At 40.5% G+C, this 12,056-nt stretch overlaps 1 protein-coding gene across 15 annotated transcripts in view; it reads right to left on the minus strand.

The window, feature by feature from the left end:
* cspg5a (chondroitin sulfate proteoglycan 5a) overlaps window positions 1–12,056 on the minus strand; it is a 54,457-nt gene that overhangs the window by 28,494 nt on the left and 13,907 nt on the right. For all 15 annotated transcript variants that reach the window (XM_078932542.1, XM_011485756.3, XM_020710391.2 and 12 more), the window contains exon 2: window positions 4,597–5,569. In XM_078932542.1, the coding sequence (XP_078788668.1) occupies window positions 4,597–5,396 (800 nt within the window). In that variant the 5' untranslated portion in view covers window positions 5,397–5,569. The remainder of the gene's footprint in view (window positions 1–4,596; window positions 5,570–12,056) is intronic.

Here is a 12,056-nt window from a genome sequence, read left to right on the forward strand (position 1 = left end):
GAAACTAATTCATGCAAATAATTGTTAGTCAGAGATTAAAAAAATGATTTTTAAATTTGACTTGGCACCAACCGTGCATGTATATATATGTGCAGCAGCCCCAAGTCTCGGTTTTCACCCTCTGGCCTCCATTCCCAGCTCTTTTGATTTAAAAGCGATCTGTGATACATTTATAATCTTGCATGAGGATTTGAGTGTTTTCATGATGTGTGCAAAGGCTCTAAAGTGGATATGATCGGCTGTTGATGATCAAATGTTCCCTTAATTACATCAAGCTGCAGGAGACACACACACACACCAGTAAATTCAACCTGGCTCTCCCCAGTCGTTTCCATACTGGCAAGCGTTATACGTTTCTGACTCATTCTCCAACTCAGTTTCTCCTCCGTCCACTGCCCACTCTCTTTCCTTCTACCTTCCCAGGCCATTGATAGTTTCTAGCCAAACTATCTCTAAATTCTTACTTCTCTTGTGCTCTCTCCCTCCCTATATCTGCCTCTTTGTTGCGCTAACAGAACATAAACAGCTTGTCAGCTCTTGTTTTTTTATGCTGCCTTGACACACATCCTCTGTCATTCCCTTCTCTGCTTCTCCTCGTCCCTTTTTTCCGAATATGGTTCTCAGTCCTGCAGTTCCAGAGGAGGAAGGGATTTATGATACTAACACAGGCCGGTCCCATCACACGAGAGCCAGCACCGGAGATGCCACTGATGCTTCAAAGCAGGAGGTTCAACCGGCAAAATTCTTAAAGCAAATGTGGTCACAGAAGTGTTTTCAAAACTGCAAAGGGGTTTTACTGATACTGTTTTATTTAGTTATGTGTACAGTTAAACTGAAAGTGCCCCTTTAAAGCAGACGTCTCCGACTCAGATGAGCTCGGAGTTCATTATCTCATCAGAAGACCGCATCAACGGTCAAGTAATTAAAATAAAAAAAAAAACAGATGAGGACCACTTCAAGCTGCGCCGCTTTAAAATATTTATGGCTGCTTTTAGGATCACTTACACCATCGTAAAGGGTAAACACTTCAACAATCTCCTGCTGGTTTTTTTTCCTGAAAGGGTAGAAGGAGAAAAAAAAAACATAAATGTCTGTAGCAGAGGCTTTAGGATTAAGTGTACAGTAACAATTAGTCAAGTGTATTAAAGACACTAATTCCTGCAGCTGTTATATTTTAGGAACTGTCTCCAACCTTTTGATAGGATTCTGCCTCCACACATAAACCCAATCTCTTGAGGTTAATGGCCTTGCTCAGGTTATCACTGCAGATTTTTTGGAACACTCTTTCCTCTTTACAGTCATCGAACGCATACCATCATTTTTCCTCAAAAATAATATTTCAGCATCTATTTAGCAGCTCTTTGAGTTTTTTTGTCTTTTGGGGGTACCTAAAATGTTAAAATAAACCCAAAAATTTTTCAAGTCCAAAGGGGCCAGTATGTAAACTGCATGCATGTCATTTTAATTGCAAAAGAACCCACGATTATGTCAGTGTTCGGCTAATAGATAGAAAAACTTCTGATGGTTTCATTTTTATAAAAACTTGGCCTCTAAAATCAACACTGCAGACTTTGTGAACAAATGAAACACGTGCATCTCACAGCAAACATTTCAAAGAAGGCCACTGTGCAAAAATCTGTGGAAAAAATTACCCAATTCAGCAGCAACAAAGATTTTCTTATCTTTGCAAACATCTCAGCTCCAAAAAGCAAAACATTTGGTTTCATTGGTTTGAGTCCATCCTGAGCAAATGTGTAGATAAACCATTATGCAGGTTTGAGATAATTATAATGTTTAGCAACTTAATTAGTATGTGACACGATGAGCATCTGACTAACAATAATATTAATGGTATTCTCAACATAGTGCTACAACAATTGATACACAACAGATAAGAAACATTTACGGGTTATAGGAACAGTTGATCTGATTTAGTTTATCGGGTTTTCCCGTGAAAATCAAACAGGTTTGATTTTCCCGTGATCACATGTTTCTTGTCATTGTTTCCCCCAGATGCTTGAATACGGGCCTAATTACTTGGACTAAACCACTGGGAATATTTTTGACTCATCCATTTGAAAGCAATAATATCTGAGAGGTGACATATTTAACCGAACATAAAGATGACGATTTATGGACCACAGTGAAGATTGTTGAGCCAAAACAAATGCTTATGAAACCCATTTTTCCCCCTGTTAATAATTTATACAGATAAATGTCAGTATTAATATACAAATAAATGTGTAAATACATATATATATGCCTACACAACAAGCCACCATGGTGAAATCAACATGAGTGAAGCAGCGAAAAACATGATTTTTCTGGGTAAATTCTCCTCATGAGTTTAAATGTTTGACATACTGATGCGTTTTTCTGTTTGAGTTCATAAACATTTAGATACAGTTAAAAGACAAAGAGTTAATTATTTATACTAATTGAAAGTACCTGGGCAGCATCACCATCTATCACTTTATAACCACTATATATCTGCACAATGCAAAAGCATTTAGCATGGAGCCGATGCAGCTGGTAGCTCAACGTCATTCAAATTTTAAAAAAGGAAGTAGCAGCTAGAATTTAATAAAACATTCACTAATAAGTTGATTCTCAGGAGAGTTCAGTTGCAACAATGATGACAAATCAATCTGCAAAACGGTGTATTTAAACTGCAGCCAAAAGCTTTCAGAGTATAAAATCAATGAGCTGCACTCAATTCTGCAGCAGCTGAGATGTCTTTATCTCCTACTGTTACATTGGTCTTTTGTGCACATGCACAGAAAGTTGCTACCTATGCACACTTATTTCAGCACTATACTCTCAAAATTATGCAAAAATGTGTTCAAATTCATTTAATTTGGTCTTGAAACTAAACACAAATGTCTAAAATATTACATTTGCACATGCAAAAACTCTTATTAGTGGCCTAAAAAGGGTTAAAAAGTGAATTGTGAGCTGCACAGATCCACAGATGTGCAATTCTGCCTCCACCAAAGAGTTACAATCATCTGGTCACAGGTCATCAAACAGCCTTCAAAGGGCCCTCTGTTTTACTGCTGGGGGCCTAAGGTCCAAACATTAATCTCACTGTAATTGAATCAGTCGCATCATGCTGCACACCCAAGCACAGACACACCAGCGTAAACCCCACACACTCCCACTTATTAAGTCGGATTCAAACTCAGCATAAAACACACATTATAGTTCCCACACACTCAAATGCAGAGGAGCATTTTGGCGGTCATTTCGACCAGAACCCCACCGACCCATAAACGGCTCGTGCCCAGCAGTCAGATGCCCCTCAGCTTCTCTCTGATCCAGGCTCGTCTCTGCAGCTGTCTGCTGACTGAAGCCCAAAACCTGCTCTGCAGATCTGACGTGGAACGCTCACTGCAGCTTTTTCCTCGATTTCTCCATGTTTCCTTCATCAAATACTGTATAAGACATGTCTGAACACACACAACCCCCAGGATCACACACACACACTCCATGTGCTTCTGACAGTAAACAGTAAACAAACACTGGTAAAAGTAGTTTCAGGTCATGGCCAAGTGCAACAAGGTTGGCACTTTACTCCGGTTCAGGCCCTTCGCAAAAACTGTGTGACTTGTTTAATAACAGCATGCACCCTAACCCTGATTTTAATGAAACTGTGACTGTGAAAGCCATTAAGAGGATGAGAATCAACTCTTTTTTTAATATTGTCTCGTCCAGCAGCTTGGTTCTTAGCAGTCTTTTTGCTTTCTTTGGTCTAAAATAAGACTGATAGAAGCAGAAACCACAGGACAGTTCTTTAATCAAACAAAACTCTTGTTCTTCATTGTCATCACATAAGAATGTCAGTGAATTTTACCCCACAAGTCAGGTTTTTCTAGCAAATAAACTATTAAAGTATTCTGCAAACTGTGACTGACTGTAATTGTCTTTGTTAAGATGTGTTGCTCCTAAGCTTGTTAGTACGTACAGTTTGAAGTTTTTGCATCACACCACCTTCTGTTTACTTTTTTCCCCATTAAGCTTGAGTTAAGACTAAAATTGTGTGTGCTGACACAATAGGAGCTCAAGCTGTTTAACCGCACAAAAAAAAGATTCAGGTTAATCTGATGTGCATCTGCAGTATATTTTAGCAAACCTCTGCTTTTTTATTTTTGAGTATTAGAAAAGAATTAAGAGCAACATTACTCTACACCATCAGCAGCAGCTCTAATCCCGTACCCAGTGGGTTCCTGTGGAGCTTATGGATTTGGCCACTTGATCCACAGATGATTCTCTACATTGACATGAATCTGCAAATTCGTTGTCTAAACCTACTTTATCTTTAGCATGAGGTTGGAGGCCTTGAAGCTTACTAAAGCCATCTTTGGTGCACCATGGAGAGGTTAGCAGTCAGACCACTTACCCCCCTGCACAGAAACCAAAACAACTCTGTGATCACACCATTTGATTATTAACTATTAGCGTGATAGATTTTTGACCTTAGTTATTAGTTTTCTGTCCCAGTGTGCAAATCCTTTTTTCTTTTCTTTTGGCAGCATTTAAATGTCTTCTGCTGTATTTGTTCAGGATACTTCTGTGTATGGTTGCACCACATCTTACCTGCAAAACATTTCCTCGCTGTTGAGCTGATAGCACTGTCCTCCGTTGAAGCAGTAGTTGGGCTGCATGTCACAGGCCGAGCGGCAGCTGCCGTTGACCAGCTGGTACCCCAAGCGGCATCCGCTTGATGAGCCGGCACTCGCAGGAACCTTCGGTGCACCCACACCCGGAAAAGGGGCTCCAGGGATGAAGGAACCCGACCCAGAGAAACGGGGCTTGGAGCGGGAAGGGGATCCAGCAGCACCCCGTGGGTCTTCGCTGATCTCATAAGCATCGGTTGTGGTACTGTAGGTGTAATCATCAGAAGTGGGGGACACGGCGTCCTCGTAGGGGGTAAGGTAGTCGTAGTTTTCTTGCATGACCCAGGAAGTTGCGTCATTGCCCTGCAGCTCATGAGCTCGCAAGGAAGGAGAGGGCGGGGCCAGGTCTAGGTTACGCCCTCGAGAGGAGGGGTCAAAGAAGTCCACATGCAGAACGTCTGGGTTAGGGGGGTTTGTGGCAGTTGAGGGAGGGGCAGTGGTGGTGAACATGTGGTCCAGGTCAAACACAGCTGTGTCCTTGGCTTGGATCCATGGTGGGTCAGTGTGTGGCAAACGCCCCTCCTCCTTTTCTTCTTTTTTCTCCTCTCCCTCCACCGCCGTTTCATCTCGGTGTGGGTTGCTAGGCAACAGATGCTCCGTCTCAGCTGAGTCGGGACTGAGCTGGGGCGGCACCGACACGCTCACTTTCTCCACCGTGGGAACCACAGATTCACCGAACATGCCGCTGCTCTGATCGTCGTCCTCGCCAGCGCGTGGCATCCGGCCCGCCCTCGGGGTCACAGTGCTGATGGGGTGAGAGGTGGCAGAGTTGCTGATCCCGGTTACCGTGGCGACGCCTTCGTTTACTTTCAGTGGCCTTTCCTCTTCCACCAGCAGCGAGGTGATATTGACTGCGCTCTCTGGCTCAGTTGCATTGTTGCCGGCAACATTTCCTACAAAAAACACAGAGTAGTTCAAACGTTTAGGAGTGCGAATTTGTCTAAAGTTTCAAAAGAAAACAATCAGCTTAGCATTCAACCCAATTTTATAGGCAAATAAATGTGAAAATGGCTTAAGATTGACTCTATGAATGAATGGAGCCTCTATTGTGGGTAAAAATTGTTTTATGTAAAGAAAAACTGGACAAAATGAACAATACATTGTAGTCTATGCTGTCGTTTAAAAAAAAAACATTTACTTGGACAAACAGAAAACTCAGAATATGAGTTTCCCTATGGTCACAATACACATATCGACCCCAAAAAGCATCTTTTTTGAAAAAGAAATAAGGATAGAGTTTGAAAACTTGATCAAACTTCAGCTTAAGTCAAAAGAACAATCCTGGCGTTTTAAAGAACAGAATTTTTTTCTGCAACATCATTTCAGATTTTTCAAGGAAGGAAATATTAACAGGAAGTCAAACTCAAGAGTAGATAAAAAGTCCTGAAATGGCAAAATGAAAAATATAAAAATTAAAAAAAAGGAAAACGAGAGGAGATGCAAAGGCTGCAGATTTCACCTGAAAAACAAACATTTATCAAATCAAGAAAATATGTTATTTTTTCAAATAATGCTGTAGTTCATTTGATGTGGTTAACTATCAATTTAGCAACATAATATGAGTTTTTCACTCATCTTGGTATAAGATCATCAATTTTTTAACCTTTTGAACTTTGAGTGGTAGAAATTTATAATCTTCATTTAGCTGTTTAAATTCTTGTAGGGCCTAATCATTATATTGATTCATTTGAATTTGTTGGTGATTTGGCAGGTGATCACAAAACACCTGCCGCATAGTTTTACAAACATTTTGACAGTTTGTATTAAGTTGCACTTTGTGTTCAGACCAAATTCCAATGGAGATGTTAAAATAAAGAGTTTTTGTTTAATAGATACTGTTATTTGCTTTTTGCTAACGAAAGTAAAGAGAGAGAAAAACCCTAATTTCTCATAATCTGAAAAGAAGCTTCGTGGGTGTAACATTACAAGACACTTTGTGGTTCGCCAACGAAAGTTCTGTCGAACTTATAACCCTTGTGCTATCCTAGGCACTTTAACATTGGGAGTTGGGTCATCTAGACCCACTAGACAGTTCTCTGAACGTTTTTTCTTCAATGATTTGTGATCCTCACTGGTGTCCATGGATTATCTTTCCACCTTTATCCACCTTTTTCATGGTAGGGAGAACACGTCAATTTAAGGGTGGGGTCATCTAAGATAGCACAAGGGTTGATTAAGTGGGTCCTAACTGCCTGTTTAAGAAAAAATCAAAAGCACAAAAAAATTGCTGATCTTTGTGTTTTTAGATGTACAGTATAATGTCATTTATTTTTCTTCCATTGAAAAATTCTACTTTAACAGATTAAACCCACAAAGATCTTGAATGCAGCAAAAGACATTCATCAGTGAGGAGCTCTAAAGTGAAGTGTTTCGTGGCAGAAACCACCATCACCTCCTCCTCCTCTAAGATAAATGTGTCAGTCTCTGAAGGAGGCCCAGATTCAGCACATTACTGCCGTTTTAACTAAAACATTTATCAAGAAAGGCTGCAAATATCCAATCCAAGAGCTGCGCCTGCTGCTTGTAACAATAAAGACAAAGGGGATTAGTTCTCCACCCTCCCCAGCTTTAAAATACCAGCATCCCTCTGACAAGCAGCAGCTTCCCACCCTGGATCTATTCCGGCCTGCAGAACCAGGCGAGGCTGCAGGGGTTCTGAGGAAGAAGCAAATTAAATCGAGACCTGATTGGCTGATCAGCTCTATTCTCATTCTGCGCTTGATTACTTCATCTGAAAAGTCGCACTAAAAGCTGCTTTGGGGTCATTCCCTTCTTTGGATTAGGGGAATAATTTACTAAAGTACTTGAGTGTGGAGTGGCTAATATTATGGATTACAGGACAAGACAGGGCAGGGATTTGGGGGTACATACACTATATGGGGGACGTGATTATCTAAGGAGGGGTCGCACAAAACAATGTTTCAGTAGTTGTTAAAACAGTAATTATGTAGGTTTCATAAAGTTTGTAGCAATGCTTTTTCTAACAAATCCCCAAATAAATTCAATTTCACAAAAACAAATCTACAAGAAGTTTAACATTAAAACCTGCAGCTTCTTTGGGCTCAGGTATCAGCCAGGACAATTCATCTAAGAAGATCAAAAGATACAATGACCCCCTTTAAGAAGCTTTGCATCCGTCTTCCACTGATTCACAAAACCTGAACGCAGCGTTTTGGAACATTTCAGCTCATGAACTTCATGAACCGATAACTGCCTTTGGAGACAGAAACATTCATGCAAACATTTAGAAACCAACCACTTTATTGTCACAACATTTTAATCAGGGCATCAAAGTGACATTCAACCTGAAAAACCAAAGGAAAAACAATCCCAAAAAGTTGAATCCGCATTTTGCAAAATGAAATGGTAAACAAACAAGAACAAGTTTTTCGGTAAAGGATATTCCCTTCATTTTATTCCCCCTGATTAACACAAATGTGAGAACAATTTTCAGCCAAAACACAATTTTCAGAACCAAACAGTGATGGATAGAAACTACAACACGCTCAGTGACTGATACCAAACCAGACCTTTATAGCCAATTTGATCCACACTATTGAGTGTAATAAGACAACTGGACTGAGTAACCCCTCCCACCTGGTGCTCCAAACAGAAAGTACCCACTTTAATAATAATAATAATAATAATGGATTGGATTTCTCTGCGCTTTTCAAGACACCCAAAGCGCTTACATTATGTCCATTATTCATTCACTCCTCATTCATACTTGGTGATGGTAAGCTACGGTTGTAGCCACAGCTGCCCTGGGGCAGACTGACAGAGGCGTGGCTGCCATTTCGCGCCTACGGCCCCTCTGACCATCACCGGGATCATTCATGCGCATTCACACACCAGTGGAGCTGCACTGGAGGCAAGGAGGGTGAAGTGTCTTGCCCAAGGACACAACGACATTTTGGCTGGTGGGAGCGGGGATCGAACCGCCAACCCTTCGATCATTGAACGACCCGCTCAACCACCTGAGCCACTGTCGCCCCCTTTATAATTTAAATATGCAGTAAAATGGAAATGATGTATTAGTAGTTTTTTCTTTTGGTATTTGTTCGCAAGTCATATCATTTTCGTAACATTGATCACTTTAACTGTACATTGCAAGTTTTCCTCATCTCGTGCAGCCTTAGCTGCAACTTACACAGGTTGTCACTGCAAAGCAGTTTTTAAAGCGTTGAAAGATATGTTAAAGAAAACCGTTTTTAAGTTGCTGCTTTCCCATCAAAAAGTCCTGGAGGTTTAACTAACAAACAAACAAGAATATGAAGTGATGGCAAATACTGTATCTTATGCCAGTGCTCTCAAACTTGTCGACACATCACACAAATCTAAGAGAGGTCATAGGACACAAAAGAACTTCAGGGATTGAGCTTTAGTGCACATTACATGGAAGCACTGTATGTTTTCAAAATAAATCCTATGTTTTCCCGTTTCAAACAGGTTTGATTTCCCCGTAGTGATCAGTAAGTGCTCTCTTTGTCCTGTAAGAAGCTTTTCTTGATAGCTTCCTCCTAATGGCATCTGTGTGCATCTTTTCTGACTGAGCTAAGCTCATCTTTAAAGGTTTTTTTCTTAAACATCCATTTGCACAGCCCGACGATGACAGTTTACAGCCTCAGAGCGTCAACATCTCTCACTGCTCTTCACTGAAACACACCAAATGTCTGGAGAAATCCCTATAAAGAAAAGCCAAGCAGAGCCACAAGAAAATATGTGTGTGACTGATTCAACTTCACTTACTCTTTTTTTTTTTGTACATTAGGTTCCAACCTGAAGTTTTGTTCCTGGAACAGCAGAAGCATTTTTTAAGGTCATTTGGGGCGAATCCTTTCAGCTGTACTACAATCCACTGCTGTTTAACCCATCAACTGAGCAGCTGAACAATAACAGATGACCTCCTTCTCGCCATGTCACAAACATAGAAGCCTCATTATGAGGTTAATATCGACATATGAAAAAAAATGAAATTACTTTAACAGGACATGGTTATAGTACTCCCAGCAGGTTGACTCAGAAATACAGGTTTTTAAGATGCCCCGACGGAACGGTGCAGTGCAAATGTGACAACTGACATATTTCAGGTCTGTGGAGACCCAGACAGACACACCTGTTGGGTGATTCCTAAATGTTTGAGAAGATGATCACTTCACCCAAAGATAAAATGAATTTATCAAGAGCCAGTGGTGCAACTTAAAATGAAATAAAGGTAAGTATGAACAAACAAGAGAGAAACAAAATGTCAATACAGCTGTGGATAATGAGCAACTTAAATGTGGTGTGACCATATCAGGCCACTTTACAGATCTGCTTTCATGCACACCATCTACCTTTGACCCCTAGTATGACATCGTGAATGAAAACTGCCCCTATTAGCTTTGTTTTCATTCAAAATTTAACATAACTGTTTCAAAAAGTATGTCGTTTTGATTTTTTTGGTTTAAAAAAAACATAGCAAGAATTATGACATAGAACTGTACATATATGACACAGCATTGTAAATAGTTTAGTGGAGCTTGGTCCGTTTTTTGTTTTTTTTTACATTTGGCGAAGCTTGGTCTTCGCTTTGTTTTTGAGTTTATACATTTTTATTTTGTCTCTACACGTTCAATCTTTGTTATACAACATAGAAAAGTGTTAGATCTCATTTTTTTTGCCAATGCAATAAATTAAATAAATGGCAAAATTTACAACTCAGAATTGAGTTTTTTGGATGATTTCAGGTTCAATATGGAATTATTTTGTAATATACTGAAAAGTATCTGGGGAAAAAAGTAGATGGATATCAAGCATTTACACAAAAAAATCTTCAAAAGATAAATGAATAGAGCAACTTATAAAAAACAAAACAAAACAAAAAAGTCCTGGAATAAGAGTTCAGAGTTTACAGTTCATGGTGCTTTGAGTCCAATAATGAAGGTCTGAATTTTTTTTTTAATGTACATCTGTTCCCAGTCTTCAGTATTTAATCTCCACATCCTTATCTTTAGCGAAAACAGGAAACTTTGGAGATAAAAAAGTGTCTTTTACCAAGGCAGATCATCGCATTCAGGGGGGTTGCTATTCCTCTTCACTGCCGCCTAATGCATATTCACCTCTTTCCTTCCATCCTGTCTGAATATACTACTGAAAACTCTGACAGAAAAACATGTTGAAACAATGACTACCTGGGTTCCCAGTCTTGTGCATCTGACAGAACCTTCACGCTGCATCTCTGGATTGAGCCCCAATTATGTAGAGCTTTCAACGCCTCATTAGCCTAATTGGATTAACGAAGAGAAACCTTTTTGACGGACGGATGGTTTTGAAGCAGCACAGTGGCTCTATGACAGTTCCAGCAGCTCGCTTTTGCTGCTTTACTTTGAAGATGCTAAAAGCAGCAAAAATGGGAAGTATTCGGTCCAAAGAGAGTGAAACTGCTGGTTTTTATCTTTGATTTGGAAGACGTAGACTAAAGATCCTCTCACAGATCAAATGCTAACATTGAGTGTCTGGCTCTACACATTTAGGGTTGACAAATTCAGTTTTAAAACATGAAAAGATTGTACGTCTTTCCAAAGGAGCACAATTATAACCACAGCTTCAAAGGCCTAGGAGCTGGACCAATAATGTCCTTTACTCAATTAGGGTCAGAGACTTGGCAGAGTGAACCTTCGTCTGTGGGTTCAGGACTGGGTCGAGTCAGAACCAGCGGATCAAGAGTTTTCGACTCAGTCGTGACAGACCGAAGAGACAAAACCAAGAGATTCAAAGGGTCTTTGTTGGATAAAGAAGACTGTGAACTGGATTACATAAGTCGATTCTTCACAGTGTCTGTGTGCAGGAGTGTATGCGTGTGTGTGTGTGTGTGTGGGTGTGTGTGTGCGTGTGTGTGTGTGTGGGTGTGTGTGTGTGTGTGCATGCTTGCCCTCTCTGCCAGCATAACACACTGTTAACTGGGGTCATTTGCAGGCCCTATAGTGAAGAGTGTGGACTCTCAGAAGGAGAGTTTCCCTTCCCTAGTTAAGTGTGTGTGTGTGTGTGTGTGTGTGTGCATTTGTGTCTTTTATTTCACAGCAACTGTTTGGGGGGGCGCCTCAAGGCCAAGTGCTGCAATGCTGGCGTGCCGCCGGCCCACAGGCTTCTCTTTTTGTTTACCCCTGATCGTCCTGGTGAGGGAAGCCACTAAAGCGCCGACAGACCCGTAGGATTCTGATTGGCCCTGACAACTTTTAAAGAGGACCTTGATTGGCTTTGACAGTCAGGGTCCTCCAGCTCATTTTATGACCCAGACAGTGTGGGGGGTAAAGTGATGTACACCAAATAAACAAAAGCTTTCAGAATCGTTTAAAAACTCTGACAAAAAAAAAAAAAATTAACTCTATTTAGATGCAG

Source organism: Oryzias latipes, chromosome 16, assembly GCF_053564925.1.
Source record: "Oryzias latipes strain Hd-rR chromosome 16, Olatipes_Hd-rR_3.1".
Taxonomy (NCBI): domain Eukaryota; kingdom Metazoa; phylum Chordata; class Actinopteri; order Beloniformes; family Adrianichthyidae; genus Oryzias; species Oryzias latipes.